At 52.5% G+C, this 27,511-nt stretch overlaps 1 protein-coding gene across 7 annotated transcripts in view; it reads left to right on the top strand.

Annotated features, from left to right (window-relative positions):
- Positions 1 to 27,511, top strand: part of BICRA (BRD4 interacting chromatin remodeling complex associated protein) — a 67,734-nt gene extending 40,223 nt beyond the window's left edge. For 3 of the 7 annotated variants that reach the window (XM_068909832.1, XM_068909834.1, XM_068909833.1), the window contains 12 exons: positions 7,455 to 7,500; positions 9,096 to 9,138; positions 9,828 to 9,893; positions 11,392 to 13,401; positions 20,007 to 20,214; positions 21,123 to 21,250; positions 21,770 to 21,895; positions 22,724 to 22,785; positions 23,222 to 23,370; positions 24,006 to 24,100; positions 24,800 to 24,902; positions 25,933 to 27,511. In XM_068909832.1, coding sequence (XP_068765933.1) covers positions 7,460 to 7,500; positions 9,096 to 9,138; positions 9,828 to 9,893; positions 11,392 to 13,401; positions 20,007 to 20,214; positions 21,123 to 21,250; positions 21,770 to 21,895; positions 22,724 to 22,785; positions 23,222 to 23,370; positions 24,006 to 24,100; positions 24,800 to 24,902; positions 25,933 to 27,143 — 4,242 coding nt within the window. In that variant the 5' untranslated portion in view covers positions 7,455 to 7,459 and the 3' untranslated portion in view covers positions 27,144 to 27,511. Of the gene's footprint in view, positions 1 to 2,183; positions 2,278 to 7,454; positions 7,501 to 9,095; positions 9,139 to 9,827; positions 9,894 to 11,391; positions 13,402 to 20,006; positions 20,215 to 21,122; positions 21,251 to 21,769; positions 21,896 to 22,723; positions 22,786 to 23,221; positions 23,371 to 24,005; positions 24,101 to 24,799; positions 24,903 to 25,932 lie in introns of all 7 variants that reach the window. The other 4 variants (XM_068909836.1, XM_068909837.1, XM_068909831.1 and 1 more) reach the window with 3 other exon arrangements.

Genomic DNA, 27,511 nt, shown 5'->3' with positions numbered 1-27,511 from the left:
AGATTAACTGCAGCGAGTTCAGTTGCACAAAGCCTCCTTTCCACATACAGGCGGTTTAATTGCTCTTGCATACGCTGTTATCAGCATTCAGCATGTCAAAGGCAGACTCTGATTTCTCCCCCGGAGAGCAGGAAGGGAGGAAGAGGACAGAGCTGCATGCGATGGACGGTGGTGACACCTCCAGCGCGCGGTGATTCTTGCATCTCGCCCACAACGTGCCAGCGCCCGGGAATCTTGCCCTTTGGGGTTTTTCAGGCTTAAAATGATCACGTCTGGGTTTTGGCCATCTTTCAGCGTAGCACCTCTTCGCAAGGGAGGCTCGCTTCCCGAGTCGTGCCGTCTCAGCAGTCTGGAGAGATCGGAGGGAAGGTGGTCTCCGCACTTCCAATCCGTTGTCTCCTCCATCCCTGGTGAGAATCCAGCGGGGTACAAAGTCGGCGCTGACCGCGTCCGGTGCGCTTTTGGCTCTGGAGCTCCAGGCGCCTGCGTAAGGGATGGGAAGTTGTGCCGGAATCTGTGGTCGGAAACCTTTCCCTTTTATCACAGGCTTATCAAAATATGGCCTATCTGAATGCTAGTGGTTTGAAAAAAATATATATATATATGGTAGAAACTTCAACCTGTTGGCGAACAAATTCTCTGTTGCATGAGGAATGTGCTTTAAAATCTAATGTTAAAATTAACGGGTGTGCGGGGGGGTGAGAGTTGCCTTCTAGATGTGTGAAGCGAGGCAGAGCTAGTAAATGTTGATGCTCTAAAACGTTAACCAAAGCCACCTGAATGACAGACTCTTCTGCTAGACTGGCTTTTGCGCTCTCTTCATATTTGCTCTTAGTACCTGAAGTTTCTGGGCAAAAATATAAAGAAACTGGTAGCTGGTCACAGATATCAGAGCGTTAAGGGGAGAAGACACAAATAGACTGCCATGCATAGCATCTCCTCCTTGGTGGTGGTTTTTGGGAGGGGGTTCTGTTATTTTTTGCTGGGGGGGTTGTTTTTTGTTTGTTTGTTTGTTTGTTTTTTAACAAAACGTACAGTGTATTGAGATTGCCTGCGGAGTATGGCTCCGGGGTCGGAAACTTTCCGAGTGCCCGTGAACGCTGAACCCACTTCAGTTGTTCCCCAATAAAAAACGCTGCTTTCTGAATCTGCCGGTTACAGTAGTGGGGGACGAGGTCGGGGGGAGTGATAGTTTTTTAGAAATAAGTCTGTTTTTTAAAATTGAGGTAACCCATAAAAAGGGCCTGCTGGACGTTCACCCCATTTCAGAGACCAGAAATTACTGGAAATGGAGGTGGGGAAGCACAGAGTGCGGAGTGGTTTGCTTCCCATGCTCGTGTCTTTACTGTGAGATCTTCTGGCCTGCGTTTTTTTTTTTTTTTTTTTAAAAAAGACACCTGCAATAGCCATTAACTGCAGCGGGATCTGTGGGTGCTCGGTGCTTTTGAAAAGGAGCTAAACTCCCCCCCCTCCCGAAACGCAAAATTGCAATTGAACCAGACGAGCCTCTTAATCCTTTTACCCACGTGCCTGCGGGTTCCCTTTTCGAGGCAAACGGACCCACGATGCCTCTTCAGGGGAGTTTACGGTGTCTAGAACAACTTGTTGAATCAGGGCGCGAGCAGTTGTTTGGTTTTGTTGCATCTGTACCGCGGATAAATAATTACGGGGTTTCGAGCGCGCGCAGCTCTGCGCGGAGCAAGCCGGGGACTTGCAGAGGGAGAAGGTGGCCGAAGGCGCGCTGCGCGACCTGCTCGTCCCCTGGAAGGTTTGCTTTCCAGCTGCCTGGGGCGCTCACCGTCCTCTCGGAGCGGCGAACCCAGGCGCAAGCGTTGGCGCTTTGGTCGCTTTCTAGGCGCGTTCCCGCGCTGCGCCAGCGCCGCGAGCTCTCCCAGCTGGGGCGAGCTGAAGGCGGCCTGGAGTCACGTCATCTTCGTGCAACCTATGGAAATAATCATAGCCGCGAACGCAGCGGCGTTCGGTGTGCTTTCCAGCGGCGTTCTGCGTCGGAAGAGCCGCGTCGCGCTCTCTCTTTGGGCGGCCGTGGCCTAGCTGGGTCTGCTTTTAAAATCTGCTGGATAAGCAGAAAACCTGTCGTCCGTGGCCGTTTTGGCCAGCAAGTATTTCCACAATATTTCTCATAGCTGGGTAATTCCATAATAAATTTGCCTTACGGTTTTCAGCTGGCTACGCGGTGCTTTTGGCTTCCTTTCCGAAACGGCTGTGGGCTGCTGCCGCTGCTTGATCCCTCCCCAGAGGTGGCTGCGCGTGTGGCAGGTGAGGCAATTTCTGTGCAAATCGTGTAAATCCGATCTTAAAAGCACCCTAGGACCCTTTTAGACTGCAAGGTACTACGGTGATGTACACTGGCCGGGCCCGGCCTGAGCCGTCGCCATCTGCGTTTGCAACATGCCGAAGTTCCTCCGAGCAGGGACCGCGATAACGGCGGTATTTGGGGTACCGGTGGCGACGCTGGCGCTTAACTGAAAATAAGTTATTTACACAGAATCGTTTAGGTTGGAAGGGACCTCTGGAGATCATCTAGTCCAACCTGCCTGCTCAAGCAGGGTCCCCTAGAGCATATTGCCCAGGATCGCATCCAGACGGGCCGATAAAGTGAAGAGGAGGGATGAACGGCACTCCGGATTCGGGAGGGTTGAGCGCGTTTTCTCCTGCTCCGGGTTCCCGCTGGGGGCAGCTCTTCAAACGCCCTTCTGCCGGGAATTTCCCGCGGCCGAGGCAAGGGCAGCGGATGAAGCCTCCTGGTCGCGGGTCCCCGGCGCTAAGGCGGCTGGTTTGGCAGCTTTGGGGGCCTCTGCGAGCGCCGCGGTTCCTGCAGTCTCCGCCTGCTCCCCGCTGGACGTCGCCCCGAGTCCTCTCCTCCGTGCGCGTGTCCCAGGCGAGGAGGAGGAGGAGGAGGACTTCCGCCGCCTGTAGCGCCTTGGTTAAAGCGGTTGGGGACTGACTTTCCCCGGGGTGATGGTATTGGGCGCACGCTTGTAAAATGAACAAGGGAGGAAGCCGTAAGCGCTTCTGTTGGTGGAAGAAAGGGAGGAGCGACCCGTCGGGCTTCTTCAAGGACTTGCAAAAGTCTTAATTTTTTGCAAAACTACAACTCTGCAGGGGGGGCGAGGGGGGAACGTGCCTTTCCCTAGTGCATTTGCTTAGAGTAGACCTTTAAGGCAGACAGACCGCGTCCTCGTTAAACAGGACTTGTGTAAATTGGCCCAGCAAAGCGTGTCTGAACGGTGCGGGTTCTGCCGTCTTCCGACCTGGTGTGAATTTTCCCTGGTTTGGTTGCCCTAGTACAAACTTCCCTCCTTGGGTAAGTCCGCAGGTATACAAAGCGATCTCCAGGCGCCGTCGCAACTGAGATGTGTTTCGGTTGCTGCATCAGTGAGCGAAATTGGATCGTTTTAGGGGCACGCGTAGTGGCTGTTTTATTTCAAGGAAAAAAAAAAGTCCCTGCTCTTTCTTTCCGTGGCTCTTTGGCGCATGAGGCCTCTTTTACACTTGCCTGTCGCTGTGCTGCTGCCTGCAGAGGAGTTTGGACTGAAGGATGGCAAAGGAGCAAGCGCGTTCAGCAGGCTGGTCCTGATCCGTGATGTCCATTCGATTTAAAAGCGTAGTGAGGAGGGCAATATCAGCTGGAGATGCTTTTATTTTTTAGGGGGCTTTTACTGCTTTATAGCTTTTTTTTTTTTTGGAAATTCTTCCGACTGTGCAGGTAAAATTGGTAACAGTGTGAGCAAGCAGACAGCAAGGGCTGAACGATTCTGTAGGCGCAATCAGTAGTTTTGAGAAGAGTAAATACACAAAATCTCCATGAGGAAGAAACCTGTCTTCAGTTTTCAGATAGGCACTTATGTTTTATCTCACTAAATAATAATAGACCCTGACGATTTTCAATAAATTCCAGTATACAGGAAAGTTAGTTTAAAATTAATAATCATCATCATTTGACCTCTGTCCCGCCCTAGATCTGGTGGTGGTCTGCATGGTGGTGAGCGATGCGTACGTAGTCAGAGGTCCTTCTTGATTTAAACGTGCTGGAAAAAAAGTGCACGTTATTGCTCTAGCTTAAAACACAGTAAACGCAGAAGAGTATTTATGTTCTTGAGGTTATGGTTGTCCTCGGAGTCAAGCAGTCTTTGAGCTTCCCGCTAGTATTTAGATTGTTTATTTACTGTCCTGAAACTGCAGAAAGAAAAGGACAAGTACTGGTCAGATCACCCAAAAATATGGACTTCAATCTCTTAGAGATCATTTTTCCTACGTTTTTGTCTCTAAGGCAGTGAGTTTCCCAATTTTATTCTTTATTGTCTACTGATGCAACTGATTCTTTTTTTGCCCCTAGTATTTTTGCTTTTTTATTAGCAACATCTCGTTAGGGAGTTTCATGCCACTGTGCCTTTAAATTCTGCCCAGATCCCAGCTGCAGCGCAGACCTGAGCAGAGGAGGGGGAAACGCCAAAACCCCCCCCACCATTTTCCAGACCCAGCCATAAAAAGGGTTTTGCTAAGAGGTGGCTCGATGCCAGATTTGAGGTTATCGGAAGAAAACCCTCAATTTCATCTTGTGAAGCAAAACGCTTCAAAGTAGGATTTGCCGTAGAGGCTTTATGATAAGAAATTAATATGTGCAAATGTATGGTACAATGTACATCTTTTTAAATATTAGATATTCCAAAAGCGTGCCTTTAGGTAACTGGATCTAATTTAAATTGCCTCCTAGTGCTTCTGTCGTTGCAAACAACTGCTCAGTTGAACTAGTGTTCAAAATACGGGACTAACCTACAATGGACGGAGCACCATCAACAGTTTCTCCTTGACAGGTTTAAGACTGAAGTCGAAAAGTCTTCTCCTGATCACCACTGTGCTCGGGAACGGCCAGGCCAGCGTAGCGGCATTCGGCTCCCGCTTCCGAGAACGAAGCGTAACGCCAAGTTAGGAAAACTGCAGTTGAAATCTGTCCTGGATCTGTCTAAAGAGAAACCAGAGTAGCAATATATTGTTGATATCCAGCTGATAAGAAGGTTTGTTAGTTAAAGGAGAACAATCTGAGTGTCACTGAAGGCAGGCATTTCTGCAAACCCCTGTTTGTTTGGGACCTTCATAGGCTGAAGGAGCCCTGCCTCTACTGAGGCTTCCTCTTCGCTCACCAACTTCATTTATAGAAGATGAGATTTTCTTTTAATTTTCTTCTTTGTCCTTTTTGAAAGATAAAAGTTTAGGGTGAAAACAGATCAGAAGGGGATAGTACAGCATCCCCCAGTTGAAACCATAGTTATCCTTCCACGGACAAGAGGCTAGATGACTTGCTGGTGGTGGCAGGCAGACTTCTGTGCTAGATCAACCCAAATCTAGAGGAAAAATGTTTTCCTCCTGAGAGCAGAATTTCCTGTCTGTGAGCATGCCACTCGATGTGGAGGAAGATAAGCAGCAGGATTTACGTGTCAAAACCTGGATTGGCAAAGGGGCTCCTTCTCCCTGCTTTGATATAGTTGCCAGCCCACCTGCTCCGGCTTCCTTCTGGAAGTAGGCAAAGAAAGTGCTGGCAGCACCTGAGAGGTGAGTTACGTTTCCCAAAGCTGGCAACTGTTCTTGTTGCCCGTTTCTTCACCTTCTCCATGACTTTCCAGAATACTAGGAAATTATTGTGGTAATTCTTATTCCTTTCTGGGACAGTGGATCTTCAGACTTGTAAAGGTCTCTTGTTGCAAGACTGTTGTCTGTGCTGAACAGGTTTAAAATGAAAGTTTGGTTGAAGTGATTATTGCTCTTGATAATAGCATTAAGCCAATGGCACGTGCATAGCCCATAGTGGTAAAACGGAGAAGCAGAGCCTCAGGTTTCCCAGGAAGGGTTTACTGTGGATGAGCGCAGAAGGGCCAAGGCTCTGTATGGTGTTCTCAATACGTTCAACAAAACGTGTATCTGAACGCTAATGCCTCCTTAAGGCACCAACCCCTAAAGGTCGTAGACCATTGCCTTGAAACCTCATTTTGTTTCTTTTAGTCTTACCCAGCTCAATCCTCTATAGGACGTGATATTTCATATCCATTAGAGTAGGCGGCTCCCTTGGCTACTGTGCAATCATTTAAGTTTTATTTGAGATAGGGAGCCTTCTCTAGCCAAGGCATGATGCTCAGCTTCCAATCAAAATGATTACAGCGTGCAGTTGTCGCAACTTCTTTGGAGCTGGCTTGCGTGGAGTCGTGCGCAGGTACAAAGATTGCCTCACACGAGTCCTGCTGGGGAACTTTGTGTACGTCTAGAAAGTATTACGCGTTTCTGTAGCACTCTCTTAACTCTCATTTTCATGGAGGAATGAACTTGGGAAAGAACAGAAACGGATCCCCTTTCGTTCCTGGGCTTGCAGTTGGCTAAGAGCTTTCAGTTTCCCGGTCATCCCCTGTCACCCTAGCCGCTGCTAGGGGAATGAGGGCAGAGACGGGTGCTTGTGCCGCTATCGGCTCCTCTTGCAGAGAGCCCAGCTAGAGGGGGGCAACAGTTGTGGTGGTGGTGGTAATCATCAACTCCTCGCGTACGTCATCTGCTCGAGCCCCGACCACCTTGCTGACCCGCCACTGGGCTCCTTCCAGTTTGTCACCGTCTGTCCTGTACTGGGGAGGCCAAAACTGGCCATGGTATTCCAGGCGCAGTCTCAGGTGCTGAACTAGAGGGGGCTAATCCCTTCCTTCAACCTGGGGGCTGTGCTCTTGCTGACGCGACCCAGTGCGCGGTTGCGTGGTTGGCTTTCATCCGTGCAAGGCACTTTGCTGACCAGCGTTCACCTTTTTGTCCCCCGGGTCCTCTTTTGCCAAGCTGCTTTCCAGCTACTGGCCCCGCAGCCTGTTCTGTTGCATGGGATTGTTCCTTCCCATAGGCAGGACTTGTCTTTGAAGTTCACGAGGCTTCTGTTAGCTTGGTCTTCCGGCTTGTTGAGATCCCTCTGAATGGCAGCCCTTCCTTCCAGCACATCAGCTGGTCCGGTCCCTCATCTGCCCTGGCACATTGCAGCAGCAGCAGAACCACAACCATAAGGTGGTGCCAAAGGCTGGCTCTGCCTTAGCAGGGAGGCTCTTCTGTAAAAACAGACGACCTCAGGAGCTGACAGTCTGGCTATCTCAATGAGCGCCAAACACAGCCACAAAAAGAGCGAGGACTGGGCTGGAATTATACTTGCATTTGTGCTCTGAGGGGCTGAAGCCCAAAGGACCTCCAGCACCTAGGCAGAAACGTTAATGAACAAAGATTACTTGACAGTCATGAGCAAGATGAGATGTGGTGTATGTATATAGGTAGGTCTGTGTGGGAAGGAGAAGCCTTTTGAAATGCAAAGTGCTGTGTTTGGGATGCGAGGGAACAAGGAGCAATTCGTGAGTATAATGCGTGCTGTGTGACAGTTCTGCTTTCCTAACAGTAATGTGGTCTCTCTGCCCTCTTTTCAGTTGACATGGATGATGAAGATGGCCGGTGCTTGCTAGATGTAATTTGGTAAGTAGTACCACATCACGAACAAGAAGCCACGGTAATTTATCCCCTCTTATGCTATTTTGGGGAAGGCGTGGAGGTAGGAAGAGAATTTCTGCTGCAGTCTATTTGTAGGGCAATCTCAACCAGTCACCTTGATTTCTTCAGCACGGGGCTGAAGTTTGGTTTCCCCAAACTTCTCGGCAAGAACCTGAAAATGCCGTACAGTCCCTCTGAAAAGTCTCTTCCGCCATTGCTGGATTTGTACAGGCAACTTCTTGCTTTTCTGCTTCCTGAGCTGCCTTTCCCTTTGGGCATGAACGTCTTGCCCCTTTGTGGATGCCCGCGGTACTGGGTGGCTTTTCCTCCCAAGGGGGGGTCTGCAAGCCTCTTTTGGCTTCGCTTACTCCCTCGCCTTTCCCCGCACCGGGCCAGCTCCGCTTTGGTACGAACCAAAAGGGTCAGCACCCAACACGGTTTGCCTGGGTTTTGTACTGAGCCACAGATAGCTTGAGGCTGGCTTGAAAGAGCCTGTAAACTTCTGAAACTTATAAACCTGCTGCTGTTCTCCTCGTGTGAAACTTGGAGAGCTCTGGGGGCTTGGGGCGTACTTTGGTGGAGTAGCTGTTACTGAGAACGTTTCGCCCAACGGCTTTTTATGTGAGAAAATAATAGGTTCTCTCTGTGCATCCCCTGTTTTGTTTCTTCCACCTAATGTGGAATAATGTGGTGGTGTTTTGCCAACAACTATGATTTTTAAGTAGTGCCTGCGCTTGGAAAAATCCAGGCTTTAGTCTAGTCTCAAAACATTGCAGCAAATTGCTTCCTGGGGGGAGAGGACGGCCGAGGCTGCCGTCCCCGCTAGCCGGGGATGCTTGTCGGCTGGTGGCCCGAGGTGAACGCAGAACAGTTCGTGTTTTGACAGACTGCTTGTTAACAACAAACGCAGGCTAATTTTCCAAAGGGGATTATTGTGCTTATGAAACTGTTGCCAATGGCTTGGTAATTAGGGCTTTGCAGAAATAGCAGGGGAAGGGGAACCGCAAAGTGTTACTGACCCAGGAGAAGAATAAGAGAACTTGCCATCTTTAAATACCTTGATGCTATTTCCATAATAAAGTATACCCATGATAGCATAAATCAGTATACGTCATTAATTCCTACAATTCAAATCTTCCATCCAGTTTTCAATGCTTCTTTTTAAATGCATGTATGGTAGCAGACCTGACTGGTTTTATTCAAAAACAAGTCCACACTGCTTTCACCCGCGGTGGCGATCACGCAGCCCGATGGCTCCTAGTCTGCGCTAGCTAGCGCGCTTCACGAGCAGAAGCATGCCACATCTCGCTCCAGAGCTTTGTGGGATTTACGTGACTTCGAACACCCCAACGTCTTTAAAGGAGGACTGACTGGTTGCAATAGAAGTGCTTTTAACTGGTTGTGCTTCCCGCTGTTGTGTACCGAGGAGCGGCTGCGATACCGCAGTGAACAGCAGATGCTGCCAACAGTCAGAATGCAAAAAGTTATGTTAATGCATTAATTAGAAACATGTATTTCACTCCAGATTCAAAGTGGGTCATGTGTTCTTTCCTTAAATAGTTTCATATGTTGTTTTGCAGTGATCCTCAGGCCTTGAATGATTTCTTACATGGATCTGAAAAGGTGAGCGATGACTTGGTTTTTTTTATTAACTAAACACTTTATTTAAAAAAAAAAGTTTAAACGCTAATGAACTTTTAAAGAAAGAAAAACCTAACTTCAGAATCACTTTTAGTTCTTAGGACTCTTTAATGAGAGCAACGAACAGGATTGTGCAGGGGATGATAGGCATTTTTTCGTCTCCCAGATCCTGTACTAGAAGCTGCTCCGTGCAGAACTGCACGAAATCAGTAGGGCTTTGCTGTGGCATAGGGAATTGCTTATAGAGAACTATTTGCGAGGTGGAATTCCAAATTAGTGACTGACAGTGATAGCAATTACAAATCTTTATCAGCCAGCGCTTGTTTGGTGACCTAAGCAAAATGAGTTGGGCACCTCTCTGATAGGCAGCTACCTACTTAAAATATACCACTGTCGTCGTTTGCATCTGCGTAAGGAAGTCGACTGCTAAATGGCCATGTAGAATAAGCCATCTTTTCTAACCCAGATTTTGGGACGCTTTTAGATGAAATTTGATGCCTGCTGGCAGGAGACAGTGAATGGGAGGGAAGCTTGCCCGACCGCTGTCCATGCTCCATGTGCTCTGTGGATTAAAGATCACCCGTTTCCAGTGGCTGCCAGTCAGCACTGAATTGATTTTTTTTTTTTAATACTTTATTTGAAGAAAGTAAATAAAATCTTTTTAATTACAGATTGACAGTGATGATCTCCTGGACAACACAGGAGATGCAGCCAGTGCCTTTTTTGAAGGTGCTGGGGTATGTATTTTTTTTTAATTTGTACTTGGGGAATGTTAGTTTAGAAACCTTTCCCTTTTTGTTTTTTGTCCTTTTTTTTTTCTTTTTTGTTTCGCAGGCTTGTTTTTAATCTGTTTTCCAGGTCTAGTAAAATAGACAGGATGCAGGGATTATTCCCCAAGATTTATAGAGAAATAGCTCCAACATGTACCCCACGTATCAGGGGAGAAAAGTTGATTTCATGTGCACATATCTGTTTTCCACTTTCAACTTGGGAAAAGTGTTGAGGATAGAAAATAAGGTGAAGAAGAGGAGAAAGGTATAATAGTACTCTCACACTTCAAAGGCTGCAGAGATGATTTGGAAGAATGTTAGTATTGAAAACAGTTTGAGAAAACATGTCTTGTCACCTTCCCCTTAGTTCGTCCTTAGAATTGAAAAAGGAGCGCTCCAATTTCCTTGCAGGCCACTAGTGTAGTGAAGTTGAAATAAGTGGAAATAGATTCTAAAAATCCTTTTCCCCCCCCCCCCCCCCCCCAAGGACATGGATTACTCTGTCGCTTTTTCTGTGTTTGCAGTTACATTGTAATAAGAGTCTTTATTTTTTTTCTCCATTCCTGTTCACATTGCACTTCATTTCTACAAAGAATTTTAATGAAACTCCTGATGCTTTACAGGAAAAGCTGAGAAACTTTTAGAAAAGTTGAGATTTAGTTCTACTTGGAAAAATTGGAACGAGCAATTTAAAATCAATGTTTTACCATACTTTACCTTATAGAACCAGTGATATCTGATGTTAGACTGCATGTGGCTTTTCTATTATTTTTGTGGTTCTTAGCAGACAGCAAACGCTGCACTGGTAGATGCTTCCCGATTGCTCAAGGACAGTCTTTGCTACGCGTTCGCTGTAAAAGGACAGCCAATGTGTTGCATGTAGTTGGAGCATATGCCTGGGTCGGGTTAACTGCTGCTTGAACATCTGTTGCAAGAAAGGGTGTGAGGTTTTGTTGGGTTTTTAAGTTTGTTTTAGAATATGGAACTTCCACTTCTGGTTCAGGCAGCAACTTAATTTTATTCTTCGATTAACTCGATAAGAAAGCCAAGAAATATTTTGTGAACTGTATTGCGCCTCTATATCCAATGGCATTCTGTGGCTTAAAGCAAACGAGCTACGAGTCGACTCTTTTGGATGCTGTTAACCAGCTCTCCCATTGGCTTACTTTGTAACTTAAAGCAAGTCACTTAACGTCTGTCTCACGTTCTCTGAAACAATGCCATGCGTTTATTTGGGATCTTAGAGAGATGCCAAAATGCTTTGCACGTTTACTAAATTAAAGGTAGAGGCTGTATAATTGAATCGTTTACCTCGTTAGCTCTGAGGTGGCTCACAAAATCTGTTTAGCAGTAACAATCCCAGGAAGGACACAGAGCAGTTCAGAAAGATTTGAAGTCTTCTTTCATGTATTTGAATTCAATGCTTCGTTGTTGTTCTTCTTCCCTCTGACCTTAAATATTTTAGCTGCACGTGCAAGAATCCTCTGGCAATCATCTGAACACTGAACAGAATCAGCCCCCAACAAGCGTGGACCTCGACTTTTTAGAAGATGACATTTTGGGGTCACCGTCCAGCAGCGGGGCAAACCTTCAGAACTCCGACCAGCCCTGCGACATTCTCCAGCAGAGCCTGCAAGAGGCGAACATCACAGAACAGACTCTGGAGGCTGAGGCAGAGCTGGACCTGGGATCCTTCCAGCTTCCCACGCTTCAACCGGTGGTGCAGACTGCCTCTGATGGCACCCCACAGATTTTCTCCAGTGGGGCTGACTTAATTGGGCTGCAGCAGCCTGCAGTCCTGACGCATCAGGCACTGGTGCAGCAGTCAGTAGGAGCAGATGTTGTTAATAAGGCCATCAGTGTTCAGCCTTTTCTCCAGCAGGTCGGCTTAGGGAATGTTACCATCCAGCCAATTTCCAACCTGCAGGGCTTGCCCAATGGAAGCCCGAGTGGGACACTGGGAATTGGGCCAATTCAGGTGGTTGGGCAGCAAGTGATGGCCATTAACCAGTCGGCACAGCAGATCATTGCAAAACAAGTTCAGCCCTCCCAGGTGGCCACCATGCCTGTTGGCAGTTATATCACCCAGACAGCACCTGAGCAGCAGCAGGTCACCCTTGCCTCAACAGGGGTTTCTCCACAGAACGCTGGTCTTGTCATCCAAAAAAATCTGCCGGCGGTGGCCACTACAACGCTGAACGGAAACTCGATGTTTGGGAGCGTGTCTGGTACTCAAGGTTCCCAGCCGCTCACGGTCACTTCGAACTTAAGCAGCCCCCTAGTGCAGGCCCAAAATGTGATCATTCATAGGACACCCACCCCAATTCAACCCAAGCCTGCAGGGGTCCTCCAGCAAAAACTGTACCAGATCACCCCCAAGCCCTTTGGTTCCAACAACACCACCTTGACCATTCAGAACGAAGCTGCCCTGCAACAGCAAAAGGCCCAGCAGAACCTGACTTTCATGGCGGGTAAACCAGGACAGAATGTCGTGCTGTCGGGCTTCCCCCAAGGGCTTCCCGCCAACATGTTCAAGCAGCCTCCGCCGCAGCAGCAAGCCCTCAACAAGCCCATGAGCGTGCACTTGCTAAACCAAGGCAGCAGTATTGTCATTCCAGCACAACATGTTCCTCAGGCCATGTTACAGGGTCAAAACCAGTTCCTCCTTCCCGGGCAGTTAGCAGGTGCCTCTGCTGTTCAGATACCCCAGCAGCTCTCGGCCCTGCAGGCTAACATGGGAGGGCAGATCTTGACCACCTCGCACCCCAGTGGACAAGCCCATATCATAACTAGCCAAGGGCCAGGTGGACAGCTGATAACCAACCAAGCCTTGCCGGCCCAAATCCTCACCAACCAGAACATAGCTAGCCAGCTGAACCTGGGGCAGGTGCTCACCTCGCAGAACGCCCACGGCACTGCTCACATCCTCTCTGCCCCCATCCAGCTCCAGCCCGGGCAGGTGGGTCAGCCAGCCCTGTTCCAGATGCCTGTTTCTCTAGCTGGCAGTTTGACCACCCAGAGCCAGCCCTCAGTCGCTGCCTCGCTGGCCAGCGGTGCCATCAACCAGACGGGGCAGACCGTTATCCAGGGCGTTACGCTGCCAAACCAAGTAGCTATGCTGAACACCACGGAGAACCTCAACCAGGCTGTCAGCATTCAGGCGTCTGCCACCACCAGCAGTCAAAGCCCGGGCCTCATTCAGCCGCAGCCCGCTTCTGGCACCAACCTGCTGCCCGGCGGTGACCAGTCCTCTATCCTGACCGTCCAGACTGCGTCCCAGCCGCCCGCCCCACCTCAGCTGCAGCTCAACGTGCAGCAGCAGCCGCCGCCGCCGCCTGCTCAGCAGCCAGCGCCGCTGCCCGCGACTTCGCAGCCCAGCCCCAGCTTGGCGTCCAGTCCCGAGAAGATCATCTTGGGCCAGGCTGCTGCGGGAACTGTCATCAACCAAGACTCCATGCAGATGTTTCTACAGCAGGCAAGTAAAATCTCCCTCGGGGACTGTGTTGGTGTCACAGCCCGTTTTCTCTCGAGTACTTGGAGGAAGACCCAGAGCATGGGTGGGCTTTAGAAAGCAATAGTTTCAGGCTTTCTTTATACGCTGTACATGCTAAAAGTGCTCTTTTGCAGTCTTAGTTCTTTACTGTGAAGCGTGTCAGATGTTACTTTCCCATAATAAGGCAGTTTACCTTGCGATGAGCATTTAAATTTAAAATCACCCGAAGCGATGAGCGGTGGGCCTCGGGGACCAGCGGGGTGTGCAGCCTCCCACCTGACGTGCACCCGGTCTTTCCGCTGCCTGGCAGGTGCTGTCACCTCGCGGCCATTCGGTAGCTTATCTGGAGCGAGAAGTTAGGTGACGGTAGGCCGATCCAGATCGCGAAGGCCATCATCGCGGCGAAGAGCCGCCAGCGGACTGAGCCGTGTGGACAGGGCGCCTGTCTCTTCACCGCGCGGCGCCGGTCCCTGGGGAGGGAGGAGGTCCACGAGACCTGCTCAGCCCGGGGCCTCCGTTCGCGGCGAGAGTTCAGCCCCTGCTTGACAGCCCCGCGTTTTCCACCATCACTAACTTGAGTCGAATTGTTAAAAGCAGCAGCTGGGAGGCAGAAATGCATCCTGTCTCGTTAGAAGAATTCTTCCTGTGGATATGTTTTGGTACGACCGATTTTTTTCGTGGGTTCACCGGCCTCGCGGAAGTAGAGATGGCCTCATGGGGAACGCAGACATGAGATACTTGTGTCTTGTCTGAGCTTACGTAAATTGATAAGTTTTAGTTTGATAAGTTATCTGATGTTTTAGACATCAGATTTAAACTATCGTGGGTTTTCTTTATTCTTGAATTGAAGCTTTTAGTGGTGGAACCTGATCCAGAACTTTGCAAGTCCCTAAATTAGGAGAGAGAGAAGGGAGTTAAATCTTTTTTTGTTCTTTTTTTTACTTCAGTAACAAAAGTAAACGGGCAACTTTAAAATTCTCTCTTTTCGGTGTTACTGGTAGCACAGATAGGGACACGTCTTTTTAAATGCGTAGTTTTGCTCTTGACATTTCATGCATTTCAGCATCATTGAAACTAGCTATCTGCTTACTACTAAAGACAGGAGTTACTGTTGTCACTGGGGGTGTAAGAAACTTGCAAAACCCCTGAAATTCAGAAAAAAAGATTACTCTTCTCAGACCGTCAGAGAGAAAAGTCTCCTACAACCAACCTTGCGTTTATGAGCTGTGCTGCCCGAGCGCATGGGTGAGGAGAGACGTTGGGAGCGGAGGTTCAGGCGTGTTTCCCAGTACCTTGGCTTTTAGAGCTTTTGTCTCGATTTGTAAGTTAATATAGGTTGAAATTCCAGTGTGACTGTTACAGCATAGAGTTGCAACGACGTAGGTAGGGTTTCTCCCTGCGTTTCGTTTTGGGCCTTTTGAGAGGGCGTAAATGTTGCTCTGATTCCGTGGTGTGACTCGGGCCGGATACCGCGGGTTCCTGCGCGTTCCCTGCGGTCGCTCTTCCCGTCCTCAGAGAGAGCTGTTTCCCTTGAGTACAGTAACTTGGATCATCCTAACCCTAATGCAAGTGGAGAGCATTAGGAAAGGGGGAAAAAAAAAAAAACGTATACCAGTGTCCAGAGCAGGAGCGATGAAGAAAAGCAAAAATGTTTTTGTTTTTGACAACTTTATTGCTAATAAAGCACTTTTAGTAGTGCCTGAAGGAACTCGGGGGTTGGACAGCGAGCAGCAGCGGAAAAAAGCAAAGGAGAAGGAGCCATAAATATGGCCAACGCTAAATGCGTTGGAAATTTCAGAAGGATCGGAGCCAGCAGCAGCAATCTTGCCCAGCAGCCCCGAACGCGCAGCGGGAGAGCGCCCGGAGCCAATGCGCCGCGCCACCTCTCCCGCCGGCGCCTCTGCCCCGCTGCAGCCTAGCCGCAACCGCCCCGAGCGGTGTCCCGGCCTCGGCGACGCTCAGCAGCAGCAGCGCAGGCCCGAGTCGGCCGGCGGCGCGGTGCAAGGGGGCGAACCTCGGCTCTCCGCCGGCCGGTCCCGCCAGGCGCTGGCTGGCCAGGTGGTCCTTGCAGCTGTCGCGGTCCCGCGCCGCCCGCTTCGGCCGCCTTCTCTCTGCCGCCTCTCCTTAGCCTCCGTCTAGTCCGTTCGGCCTTCGAGCTCCCCGTTGCTGCGGGAGGGGAGGGCGCGGGGGCCGCGGCCTCTCTCCCGCCGCTCCGAGGCTAGCGCCCGCCACCGGGCAGAGCAGAGGCGGCGGAGCGAGGCGAGTCGCCCTCGTGCGGCGCAGGAGAAAGGCGGTGGAGATGTGGCGGCGGCGGAGGAGGAGGAGGATGAAGATGGATGAGGGGCCGGCGCCGCCCGCAGCGGCCTGCGGTCCGGGGTCGGCGCTGAACCTCAGCCGCGGCGCGTTGCCCGGACGAGGTTCCTCAGCGGCCGACAATAAACGCAGGGAAACCTGGGCCGTCTCGGCGGCCGAAGAGGCTTGCCGGAGGGCAAAAAAGCTGCTGGTAAAATTGGTGGCGTCCAGGATGGCTCGGCTCATCTCAAGTGCGTTTTGTCACGTGTGTCTCGAGATGAGACTGGTATCGGAGCGGAAACCTGCGCCTTGCGGAGAACGGCGGGCTAACACGGAGAGGCCGCGTGATGCCAGAAGTCTCCCGTCGCCTGGTTTCGCCCCTGCTAAGATTCAGGGCGTCCGAGGTCTCCTCCGATCCGCTTTTCCGCGCTGGGTCCGCGGGTGGAGAGGCGCGGATGGCGCAGATGCCAGCTACGGTTTTGCTTTAAAACAAAAGCAGCCGGATTTTCCGTGTGTAGCTCGCTTCAGCGAAGACGGCAGGTGAAGCCGGGGTTTTTTTTTTACGCCAAGAAGAAGAAAACGCTGAGAAGGAGGGAAGCGGTCCCCCCCCTCCGCCGCGCGCGCGGTCAGCGGAGCCCCTTCGCTCCCCAGGAACTCGGCGGCCGGCGTTGAACGGAGCCGGGTAACCCGCAGCGCTGCCCCGCCGCCGTCTAGGCCAAATCCGGGACCTGATGGGGAACCAACTCTCCTACCCGGCTGCTCAAAAAGAGCTGATGCCCTTTGAGCGGGCCGGGAGGGCTCCGTCCGCTCGAGGCGTAGCCTGGGGCGGGAGGAGGCCGCCGCGGTCAGGGAGCGGAGGACGCGTCTCGGGAAGGCCGACAGACGCTTCCGGCCCGGCCTGCCCAGGCCGGCTGCCTCGCCGGGGGGCTGCCGCCGCTGGCCCCCTGGAAGCTCGAGGGGAGCCCGTGGTTGGAGACGCCCTCTCGTTTTGCGCTCTAGCTGTGGTTTTTTCACGGGACCTTAAAAAGGCTTTTAGAAGCCACGGCGGCCTATGGCGGCCGGGCCGGCGGAGGGGGTCCCCGCGTAGTGACGGCCGGGCCAGCGGAGGGGGTCCCCGTGTGGTGATGGCGGCCGGGCCCGGCCGGCGGAGGGGGTCCCCGCACAGTGACGGCCGGGCCGGCGGAGGGGGTCCCCGTGTGGTGATGGCGGCTGGGCCGGGCCGGCGGAGGGGGTCCCCGCACAGTGACGGCCAGGCCGGCAGAGGGGGTCTCCGTGCGGTGATGGCGGCCTATGGCGGCCGGGCCGGCGGAGGGGGTCCCCGCGTAGTGACGGCCGGGCTGGCGGAGGGGGTCCCCGTGTGGTGATGGCGGCCGGGCTGGCGGAGGGGGTCTCCGTGCAGTGATGGCGGCCGGGCCCGGCTGGCGGAGGGGGTCCCTGCGTGGCAATGGCGGCCGGGCTGGTGGAGGGGGTCCCCGCATAGTGACGGCCGGGCCGGCGGAGGGGGTCCCCGTGTGGTGATGGCGGCCCGGCCCGGCCAGCGGAGGGGGTCCCCGCACAGTGACGGCCAGGCCGGGCCGGTGGAGGGGGGTCTCCATGCGGCGATGGCGGCCGAGCCAGGCCGGCGGAGGGGATCCCCGCGCGGCAATGGTGGCCGGGCCGGCGGAGGGGGTCCCCGTGTGGTGATGGCGGCCGGGCCCGGCCGGCGGAGGGGGTCCCCGCACAGTGACGGCCAGGCCGGGCCGGTGGAGGGGGGTCTCCATGCGGCGATGGCGGCCGAGCCAGGCCGGCGGAGGGGGTCCCCGCGCGGCAATGGTGGCCGGGCCGGCGGAGGGGGTCCCCGTGTGGTGATGGCGGCTGGGCCCAGCCGGCGGAGGGGGTCCCCGTGTGGCGATGGCGGCCGGGCCGGCGGAGGGGATCCCCGCGTAGTGACGGCCGGGCCGGCAGAGGGGGGTCTCCGTGCGGTGATGGCAGCCTATGGCGGCCGGGCCAGCGGAGGGGGTCCCCGCGTAGTGACGGCCGGGCCGGCGGAGGGGGGTCTCTGTGCGGTGATGGCGGCCGGGCCCAGCCAGGCCAGCGGAGGGGGTCCCCATGCGGCGATGGCGGCCGGGCCGGCGGAGGGGGTCCCCGCATAGTGACGGCCGGGCCGGCGGAGGGGGTCCCCGCGCGGCGATGGCGGCCAGGCCCAGCCAGGCTGGCGGAGGGGGTCCCCGTGCGGCGATGGCGGCCGGGCCGGCGGAGGGGGTCCCCGGAGCTGTGGCAGGGGAGGCGGAGGCAGCGTGTGCAGGGAAGGCGGTGGAGGAGGAGGAGGAGGAGGAGGAGGAGGAGACGCGGAGGCCCCGCGGCTCAGGGCCGAGCCCCAGGCCCGGCCCGCGAAGCCGCTTTCGGGGCGGCGCGCCGAGCCCGGCCTCCCCGCACGTCGGCGTGCGCTTCGCAGGCAGCAGGCCCGAGAGGGACGTGCGCCTCTTTGAGGAACATCTCCTGAGCTTGGACTAACTTCTTCCTCTTTCCTTCTCTGTTTCAGTTACCTGCAGGGCAGCAGAAGCTCCCTGGAGCCTCCCCGTCCCACTCGCTACCTCATCCTCCCCTGGGGGAGAGCCCGCAGCTCCAGCCCGCACACCTCGCGCCGCTGCAGTCCCCCCCGCCGCCCCGGCCCCCCTCCCAGCCGCAGCCCCTCTCCCGCCCGCCCTCGCGGCCCCGCTCCCGGCCCCCCTCCCAGCCGCCGCCGCCGCTGCCCCGGCCCCCCTCCGAGCCCCTCTCCCGCTCCTGCACCCCGCAGGCGCAGATGCAGAGCTTGTACGCCGTGCCCGGCCAAGCGGCGGCAGCGACCGCGGCGGCGGCTCCCCACGGCCCCGCGCAGCACCCGCTGCGGCCGCCCTCCCAGCCGCCGGCTCCCTTCCCGCCGCCGGCCGAGGGGCAGCCGCCGGCCGAGGCCCCCGCGCCGGCCCGGCTGCACGGCGCCCCGCTCCCGGCTCCCGCCGAGGCCCGGCGCGCTCACTCGCCCCGCTTCCAGCTGCAGTTCCCTCCCCAGGGTCAGCTCAAGCCGCCCGCCCCCGCCCAAACGCTGCACCTAGCCGCAGAGCCGCAGAGGAGCTTTCAGCTGCTTCCGAACCAATTCCAAACCCTCTCCGCAATTCCCAACCCTGCTCCTCAGCAGAAGCAAATACTGGACAGGTTCCAGCAGGTAAATAAGTACCGTCGAGGCCTGGGAACGTTGGGCTCGGTCTAGGTCGGCTGAGACGCGCTGTTGCCTTCCCCTTGCAAACGGAGCCCCCCCCTCCCCGTCCGGGCGGCGAGCGGCGGCTCGCGGGGGCGAAACGCAAAATTAGAAGCGAAAACCCATCTGGTTCCTTCCAAGCGCGTCCCCCGGACGCTCGCCGTTGGGACAGCATAGGCGGCGTTGGTTGCCTGGGTTTTTTTGTTGGTTTTTTTTCCGGTTTGGTTTGTTTTTTTTTCTCTTGGACGGCGAGCGCTCGGGGGGGCAGGACTGCTTTGACGCGTCTGTCGTGACAGGACTGAGGACATCCTCGAGCTTTAGAAAACGTGGCGAGCTTGCTTAACTTAATCCTCCCGCAACGCATCTTGTCCTCCAGTGAATTTTTGCTGTGCGTTACATCTCCGCGCGTCGCCTGTCCGTAGGTAGACGTAGATACCCGCGTTAACGTGTAGCGCTCGTAGGAGGACGAGCCGGCGTCTCCCACGCAATACGGTTTACGTGCCGGCTTTTAAACAACGCGAGTGGAAGCGAAGGCGTTTGTGACGACAGAAACAAAGCCGTACCCCATCCTGCGGTGAGGGCCGCCCGCGAGCCCGGCCCCGGTCCCGGTGTCGCCCGCGCCGAGCGCCGCCTCTTCCCTGGCGCCTTGGGGCTCGGCCCGATTCGATTCCGGCTCGCGGGGCGGACCAGGGACTCGCTAACGAAGTACCTGAGCAAACCAAGCCTTTGAAACCGACCTGCGCTTCTTTATGCGGGAAGGGCAAGGCTCGAGCTCGTTTTTATTTAACGGCCCGATGCGTTCCCAATACGTTTCCCTCGTAAGGGACCCGGTTTGCTCCTTTCAAGCGCCCCGGGGCGCCTTCCTGCGACTTAGACTCCTGGCACAAGCGATATCTGGAGCTCCTAAGCGCTCGGCCGGCGCCTTTTTGTTTCGCTCGCCTTCCCGTCCCGGCGCCGAGACCTGGGGGACGGAGAGCGGGAGCCGGCCGGGCGGCCGGAGAGCCAGCGCCTCCGTGCCCGAGAGCGGCGGCGGCCGCCTTCGGGACACGGTTTTCAACTTCTGCCTCTTTGTCCCGCGCAGGTGCCCCAGGGGATCATCCTGCAGACGAAGCAGCCGCCTTCCAGCAGCCAGGCCTCGCCGGCCCTCGGCCAGTTCAGCAGCCAGTCGCCCTCGGTCCTGGTGGGCGGGCAGGGGCAGCCCGCGGCCCCCGGCCCGCCGGCCCCCGGCCCCAGCCACGCGGCCCTGCCCGCCGCCGCTGCCGCCGCCGCCCCGCCGCCGGCACCCGCAGGTGGGCCTCGCCGCCGCGCCGCGCTCGCCAAGCGGGCAGGGGGGCGGTCGGGCTCGTTATCGCCGCCAGGGTCTGGCGGCCTCTCCCCACCCTAGAGAGCCAAGCGCCGTGCTGGGGGCTCTGGTCGGGGCAATCTAAGCAGGCAGCTCGTTTGCACTTTTGGGGTTTTTTTTTTTTTTTGAAGGTTTTTGTGCAATTGTTAGATGTGTTTACTCCTTCTGCCTTTCACGCTGACGTGGATTTACGCGTTGCATCCAGAAAGCAGACGAAGGACGCGTTGCTGCGAGCTCCTCTTACCCGTTTCCACAAATTAGAGGCCCGGCCTTAATAGTTATTCAAGTCTCCCCTGTAGCCATAGAACAAAACTAATTCCTGGTATGGAAAACAAGGACCAGCAAAAAGGAGCAAACACCTTTGTGGGGCAGTAGTATTTTGATGGTTTGATACAAGTCAAAGGCCGGTAACGCTTTTCTACCGAGGCGTAGAAACCCCGGTCCTTCCCGCACGCGCTTGCAGAAGGCGCCGGCGCGGTCCTCGGCGGCCAGGCTGCTCAGCCCCAGCGTCCCGGCCAAATTCCAGGGCGAACGATTGAATTCTCCCTCCCGTCCGCCCGCTGCGCTAGCGCTCGGCTGGACCAAGGGCGCTCCCCGCGGTGCTCGCCGCGCAGCGCTGCCCGGCCAGCAGCGCTGGGCTTTGCTAGGGAGCAAAACTTGCCGGTGTTTTTCAGCGCTTGTGACGGTGCTTCAGTGGCTGTGGAAGCCGTTTGTCCAGCGCCTCAGCGTGGCTGTAAATCTCAGCCCCTTGGAAAGAAACGCGCTGTGCGAAGCCAGGACGCAACTGTTTTATTATCTAAGCTTGGACTTAACAAACGAGCGAACGCAAAAGCCGATGTGTTTCGTGTTTGCCAGGTATTCCTGCCCCGGTTCCTGCAGAGAGTAAAACGTTCTCTAGTGTTTCCGCACCTATTTCCGCCGGGAAAGGGACCGCAGCCCAAGGGAAATCAGGGACATCTCTTGCTATACAGCAGCCCGTTCAGGTGAGAATGCGTTTGTAATGTTTTTCCATTTTCAGACTAAACAAAACCTGTTAAAATTCCGCTCCAGCTTTGCGGTTTTTATGGAAAAAGGAGAAATTAATTTCCAGCAACTATTTGAATATTGCCAATAGTTTTCACTTTAAGTACTGTGAACCTCTAAAGGCACTGTAAAAATAATTACTCCCATCAATATTAATGAAACCTTTGGGGAGAGGAACTCCATTCCTCCTCCTTAAGGGAATTGATGCATTTATCAATTTATTTAATGGTACGTGAAGGCAGTTGGTGCAGACTTCTGGAATTACAAATTAGAATAATAATTGTATGCAAAAATGTGTTTTAGACTTAGGCTTTTGCACCCAAACAAAAACGAAACCCGTTGTAATCCCATCTTTCACCAATGACTGATGTTGTCTTGGCAAGCAGTTTCTCACCCCATGTTTCGATAATTAATTTTTATTTAGTGAATTTATGCTGAGATGCCAAATTAAAAAAAGCATCTTTTTGCTTCTTCTGCAGACTAAGCCTGGCGTGATTAGTTCTGTCTCGGGCCTGAACCTTGGAAAAGGTCCCTTGCAGATCCAGGTAGTTGGAAAAGGATTATCACAGCTCATGCCCTCAGTCCCCGTGCAAACCCAGCAACTGGTGAGCTTGCCCACGCGCGTTGCGGATGCTTTAAAAGCAAAGAGTCTGTGAAAAGCTCTTCTGATGGCTTAGGCGAAGAAACACGGTATCAAGGCTGTGAAAAAACAAAAAGGAAAGATTTGTTCTCTAGGTTCATGGTGGATAGAACAGGAAAATACCGGGTTAATAGCCAAGGAGATGCAGGTTAGACTGGAGGATAAAATTTCCAACTGTAAAAGTAAGGAAGCCCTGAAGTGAGCTGTTTGAAGGAGGAGTGGAATATCTTTCGTTAAATTTCTTAACAGCAGGTTAAACAAATACGTCTGGCTGGTGTAGGTAGGATTAATCTTACCTTGAGGCAAAGACTTGCAGCAGGGGACTGCTGGAAGGTGAATGCCTGCAGTCCTGCGGGGCCGATTCTTCTGGAGATGGCGCAGCTCCTTGGGAGGGCTGGTGACTGTTAAGCTTTTCGTTTAAAAATGATATTTATTTGCATGTTGTCTTTACATTTTATTTATGTGGAAACTCTAAAAGAGTATATTAGGCTGCCTGAAAGCTGTCTTGTTCAAAGTAAGCAGAAGTGTTTCTCCACGCTTAGTCCTTGGCAACCTATACTTTTTTCTTTTGCTCTTTTCCCCAGTTCTAAAACGATTCAGTTGATTTTCTTTCTTTTTAGAGCAGTCACAGTCTTCACAATCTCACTTTATGCTCCCTAATTCACTCAAAACAGGAAGGATTCTCCCTGACGTGGGCTGGAGGATTTCTCCTTTAGTTCATCAGTCCGCACAGGTTAAATCTGGTGCCTAGACTGCGTAGTTGTCTCACGTGTGTTCTTTCTCTCCTTATCAGTATGACGGCAAACTTGGAAGTCTGAAGAAAGCTCCTACACTACAGCCCAGCAAAGAAGCTTGGTAAGTGTGGCAGAGTCGAGCAGCACTAGCGGCAAAACGTGTGGCTAAAAAGGCATAACAGAACATCTTGCTTCTGTGGGTCTTTTCGTTGCTCTAGTATATTTGGGTAAACTCGAGTCAGGAGAGCACCCCTTGGAGGATGTGGGTTTTGCGGCCGCCTCGCCGGGGAGGCGGTGTGCTGCTTTGCCACAGCCTGGCAATTCTCAGTAGCGCAGAATGCCCTTCGGCGCGTCGCCGAGGGTCCTGGGGCGACGTTTGGACGTTGACAGCAAAGATGAGCTTCCTCGCAGAATTCTTTTGTGGCTCTCTTTCTACGTGATCACTGTGGTTATTCCAGCATGATCCTATTAGCACTGGAAGTAAGGGAAATAGGAGTTTTGTCTGCACCGTGGTTGGGCATGTAATAAACAGTTTTATTCGTCCTCGTTTCTTTTAGTTTCCTGGAACAGTTGCATAAACATCAGGGAGCGGTTTTGCATCCCGATTATAAGACGTCGTTCCGTTCGTTTGAAGATGCCTTACAAAGGCTTCTGCCCTATCACGTCTACCAGGGGATGCTGCCCTCTACTCAAGACTATAAGAAGGGTAAGTGCTGTAAGTGGACCCTGTACAGGTCCCAGAACTGTTGAAAAGTGTCCAAAACTTAACAAGGCTTGGTTAACCAACAGAACAGGAGCAGCTGTCCTTGCAGAAACACCTCAGGTCATGCCTCACCAATGAGGTCATAAGACTTGGGAGGATAATACATCTAAGTGTTTTTTTTTTTTTTTTAAAGTGGATGTGTCCAATACTAAAAAGGAAGAGAAACTATCTCTGCCCTCACTCCAGAAAAACATAGTTCCCAGGACAACGTATTTGAAGTTTGCTAGGGTTTCTGACCTGAATTTTTTCAAAGCCAGATTCCATCACAGTGTTGTTATCTTTTGAGAAATCATTGAAAACAGAGACCTTAGCTGTTGAAAAAGGCTCCAACGGTCCTCTGGGGTTTTTCATAGCAACTAAAAATTACACTGACATCTTTGTTCAGGGTCTCCTTCAGGTGAGTTTACTAATGATATAAAGAACCATCAGTCCTGTGTCTGTGTTTACCTTGGCATGTGGCACACCTCTGCAAACGAGAAGTTTAATTTTGGACCCTAGTGGGTTATTTCCAGGTACAGCTGTATTCAAAAAACCCACACAAACTTTCCTTTTCTCTCTCCTTCCGCTTTTCCTTGCAGTGGATGAGGAATTTGAAATGGTGTCTACCCAACTGTTAAAACGCACACAAGCTATGTTGAACAAATACCGCCTACTGCTCTTAGAGGAGTCTCGGGTAAGACTGATATTCTGCCTTCTCCATTCTCGCTAGCGTGATATTGAACAGTTATTTATCTAATCCAGGCTACTCTGATGCTAGGTGTTTCTGGTTCCAATTTATTGTAATACCGTTTGCTCTGTGTGACCACGTTATGGTCGAAGGGCTCTGTCCTGCCCCAGTGAAGTCAGTGGGAGTCCAGTAGTTTTATTTCTACAAAGGTAGCAGGGGGAGGAAAGCTTTTTCTTTCTGTGGCCAAATCCTGTGTTTGCAAATAACTGATGTTTATCTTGCTACGAAATCAACAGAAGGTAACTTTGTGCTGAGTCTTCATTTCTCTTTTTGGGATGGAAAAATTTTGGAAGAATAATAGTCTAATAGACTGCGTAAAGAGGGTGATTTGTTACCATGCAGTGAGGTAAAAATGTCCTGCTATAAAATGTACCGTCTCACACCCCTTTGTGCCTTTCCAAAGGTATCAGAGTGAGAAAAATGCTTTCGAATACAGGGATAAGATTTGTAACAGCTCATGTGCATCATTAAGTGCTGCACTGAGGCTGTTCACCCGTACTTCAACATCTGTTTTCCTGGCAACCGAAACTGCAGAGGGTTGTCTGCTTCGAGTGGATTTTGATCTCGGCCCCTGCCCCTGTACTCTGTAATGAGCCTTTCTTCCTCCCCCTTTTCTTTCTCCAATTTTATGTCCGTGATCTGCAGAGAGTCAGTCCTTCTGCGGAGATGGTGATGATTGATCGCATGTTCATACAGGAAGAAAAGACCATGTTAGCGCTTGATAAGCAACTGGCAAAGGAGAAACCAGGTTGGAGATGAATTTTATATATTTTTTTTTAATTTGTCTACTGCTTGTAATCATACGTTCCCTTCAGCTCTCCTCCTCTTCAGGTGCTAGACATGATGCTTCCTTACTCTGCGATGCCCGAGGCAGGACTACCTATTCTGTTCCTAAATGAACACAATGTCAGCCTATTCCACCTTAGCCTTCGCGGGGGGTCAGGATGGATCTGCGTGAAAAGCTGTTCAAAACAAGATGGGGTGCTTTGTGCTTGAATCTGTAGTCTTCCCCATCCATCTTTCTATTATTAAAGTAGCCGAAGCTTCTTTAATAATAGCTAAAGCTATTGTTTTATGCAATTACTTGCAGTGTTTAGGCTCCTGACAAATTGTTTATGATTCCTGGCCGCCTTGGAGATCCTTTAAGGGAAAGGTTTGTGTTAAGTTACGGGGCTTTTCTCCAGTAACATACACTTGCTTGAAAGCACTGGACATACCTCTGAAACAAGGGAAAAAATCTGTGTAGTTGAGAAGAGAATTTTGAAAAGCAAGCGTGCAGTTTTCTGGAAAGTATGAGCAGCTGAATTACCAGAACCCTGGAAAGTGGTTCCTAATGAGCGCTCATAAACAAAGGAACATATGTGGCTTTTACAAATGTATTTTGTATTCCTCTTCTTATGCGTTCAGTGGAAGCACAGAGGGAAAGGTGAGCTGATCAGGGATAAACAACATAGGAAATGGAAGGAGGGACGAGTCTTGGAGAGAAGAGGGACTGAGAAGCATAAGCAGCAGCTAGTGAGAGGGAAAACAATTAGAGAAAAAGTAAATCTCAGCAGAAATGGAATAAAGTGTGTTTTTGCAAAACTTCTGATGTTTTTACAAAAGCAGGGAGTGCTGAGATACCATGAGACCCCTCTGCAAGGAGAGAGAGACTGTCCAGTAGCTGAAGAAAGTGGAAGTGAGGACTTCAGGGCTCTGATCCTAGCTCTGACCCTTCTTTTCTTAAATCATCATGTTTTACGCTCGTGCTAACGCCTGGCGTTGTGTTTCTGTTCCAGATGAGTATGTTTCGTCATCGTCCCGCTCACAGAGCCTTTCTTCCTCTGTGGCTCTGGCTTCCGTATCCAGTGTTGCACCCGCTTCCGAGAACTTAAAGGTGCCCCCAGTGCAGACCGCCACTCAGATCAACCCCACCAAACTGGTTATCAAGCACAGCGGAGGCTCCCCATCGGTGACATGGGCCAAGGCTTCACCTTCATTAGATGGAGATGAGGATGCTTTGCCTTCAAGGAGCAAACCCCCGATCAAAACATATGAGGCACGTAGTCGAATCGGCCTCAAGTTGAAGATCAAGCAGGAGGCTGGTCTCAGTAAAGTGGTCCATAACACCGCTTTGGATCCTGTTCACCAGCCACCTCCTGTGTGCAGAGTCATCAAAACAACTGACCAGCACGCTTCAAGTGCTGTCACCACTACCACCACCACCTCCACCACTGCCGGGCAAATGAACGGGACTGTCGATCACGTAACCTCAGCTCCTGTGGAGAAGAAGCCCATAGTGACCTACTGCAGGCTTCCTCTCCGTAAGACTTACCGGGAGAACGTGGATGCTTTTGTAGCAGATAAACCCTCTGAGGCCTGCCCAAAAGGGAGCACCCCGAAAGTTGATAAAATCCCCAGCACCCTTGTGATCAAGCAGGAGGATGGATCCAGGAGCGTGATCACCTCTCACAAAACCCATGACAGCCCCACAGCAGCTGCGACAGAGAAGAGCCGGCCAGAGGAGAGCTCCAAGCTTCTGTTCTTCAACAGAAGCGACGCCCGCTCTCTCGTGATGCAAGATAGTCCCGCCCCACAGAAGACCGATGACTCTACCAGTGGCCTTATGAAGGAACTTGCAGAAGTCGAGGATGAGTTTTATCATGGGATGATAAAAACGGAGCCACCTGATCACAGCTCTGGCTCAGAACTCACTTGGGAGGTGCCCTTGCCCCCGGCCAAACGCAGAAAGTCAGAGTCCTTTGATGTGGATAACGCCAGCTTCTCCAGCGACAGCCCCCAGGACGACTCCCTCAATGAGCACCTACAGAGCGCCATCGACAGCATCCTCAACCTGCAGCAACCTCAGACTGGGGGCCAGAACATCCGGACACCCTCCTCCTCTTACAACTCCTCCTCCTCCCCTTTCTCTTCACCTGTCCACCGTACAGACACTTACCTTGCCCCTAATCACAACGGCGGCCTTGGAGCAAGGACGTTAAACAGATAACAGAAAACCAAACAGAGCAGCAACTGGACAATAAGCAAGGACCGAAGAAGAAGCTCTTGCTGGTTGGATACGGTTGAGCGCCATGGGGTGTCATTGGTGCCACCTCCCAGAGACCCGATTGTACGGGCCTGGGACAACAGGAGTGGGGAAAGGAGGGTGTCCTAATGATGCTTCATCCAAGTGTTGATATGATGGGTTTTAGATGTTGTAAAGTACAAGCTAAGGCTGGATTTACAATACACTCGTCTCATCAAATACACAGTATCACGGCAAGTGAGAAGCAACCAAGCATTTGGGGGTGGACTGGTGGGGCCCATAGGTATTGTTGGCTGTGTAATTTAGATTCTGTAACAAATTGCTAATATGAA

This window comes from Struthio camelus, chromosome 16 (genome assembly GCF_040807025.1).
Source record: "Struthio camelus isolate bStrCam1 chromosome 16, bStrCam1.hap1, whole genome shotgun sequence".
Taxonomy (NCBI): domain Eukaryota; kingdom Metazoa; phylum Chordata; class Aves; order Struthioniformes; family Struthionidae; genus Struthio; species Struthio camelus.
This window is presented reverse-complemented; position numbering and strand designations above follow the sequence as displayed.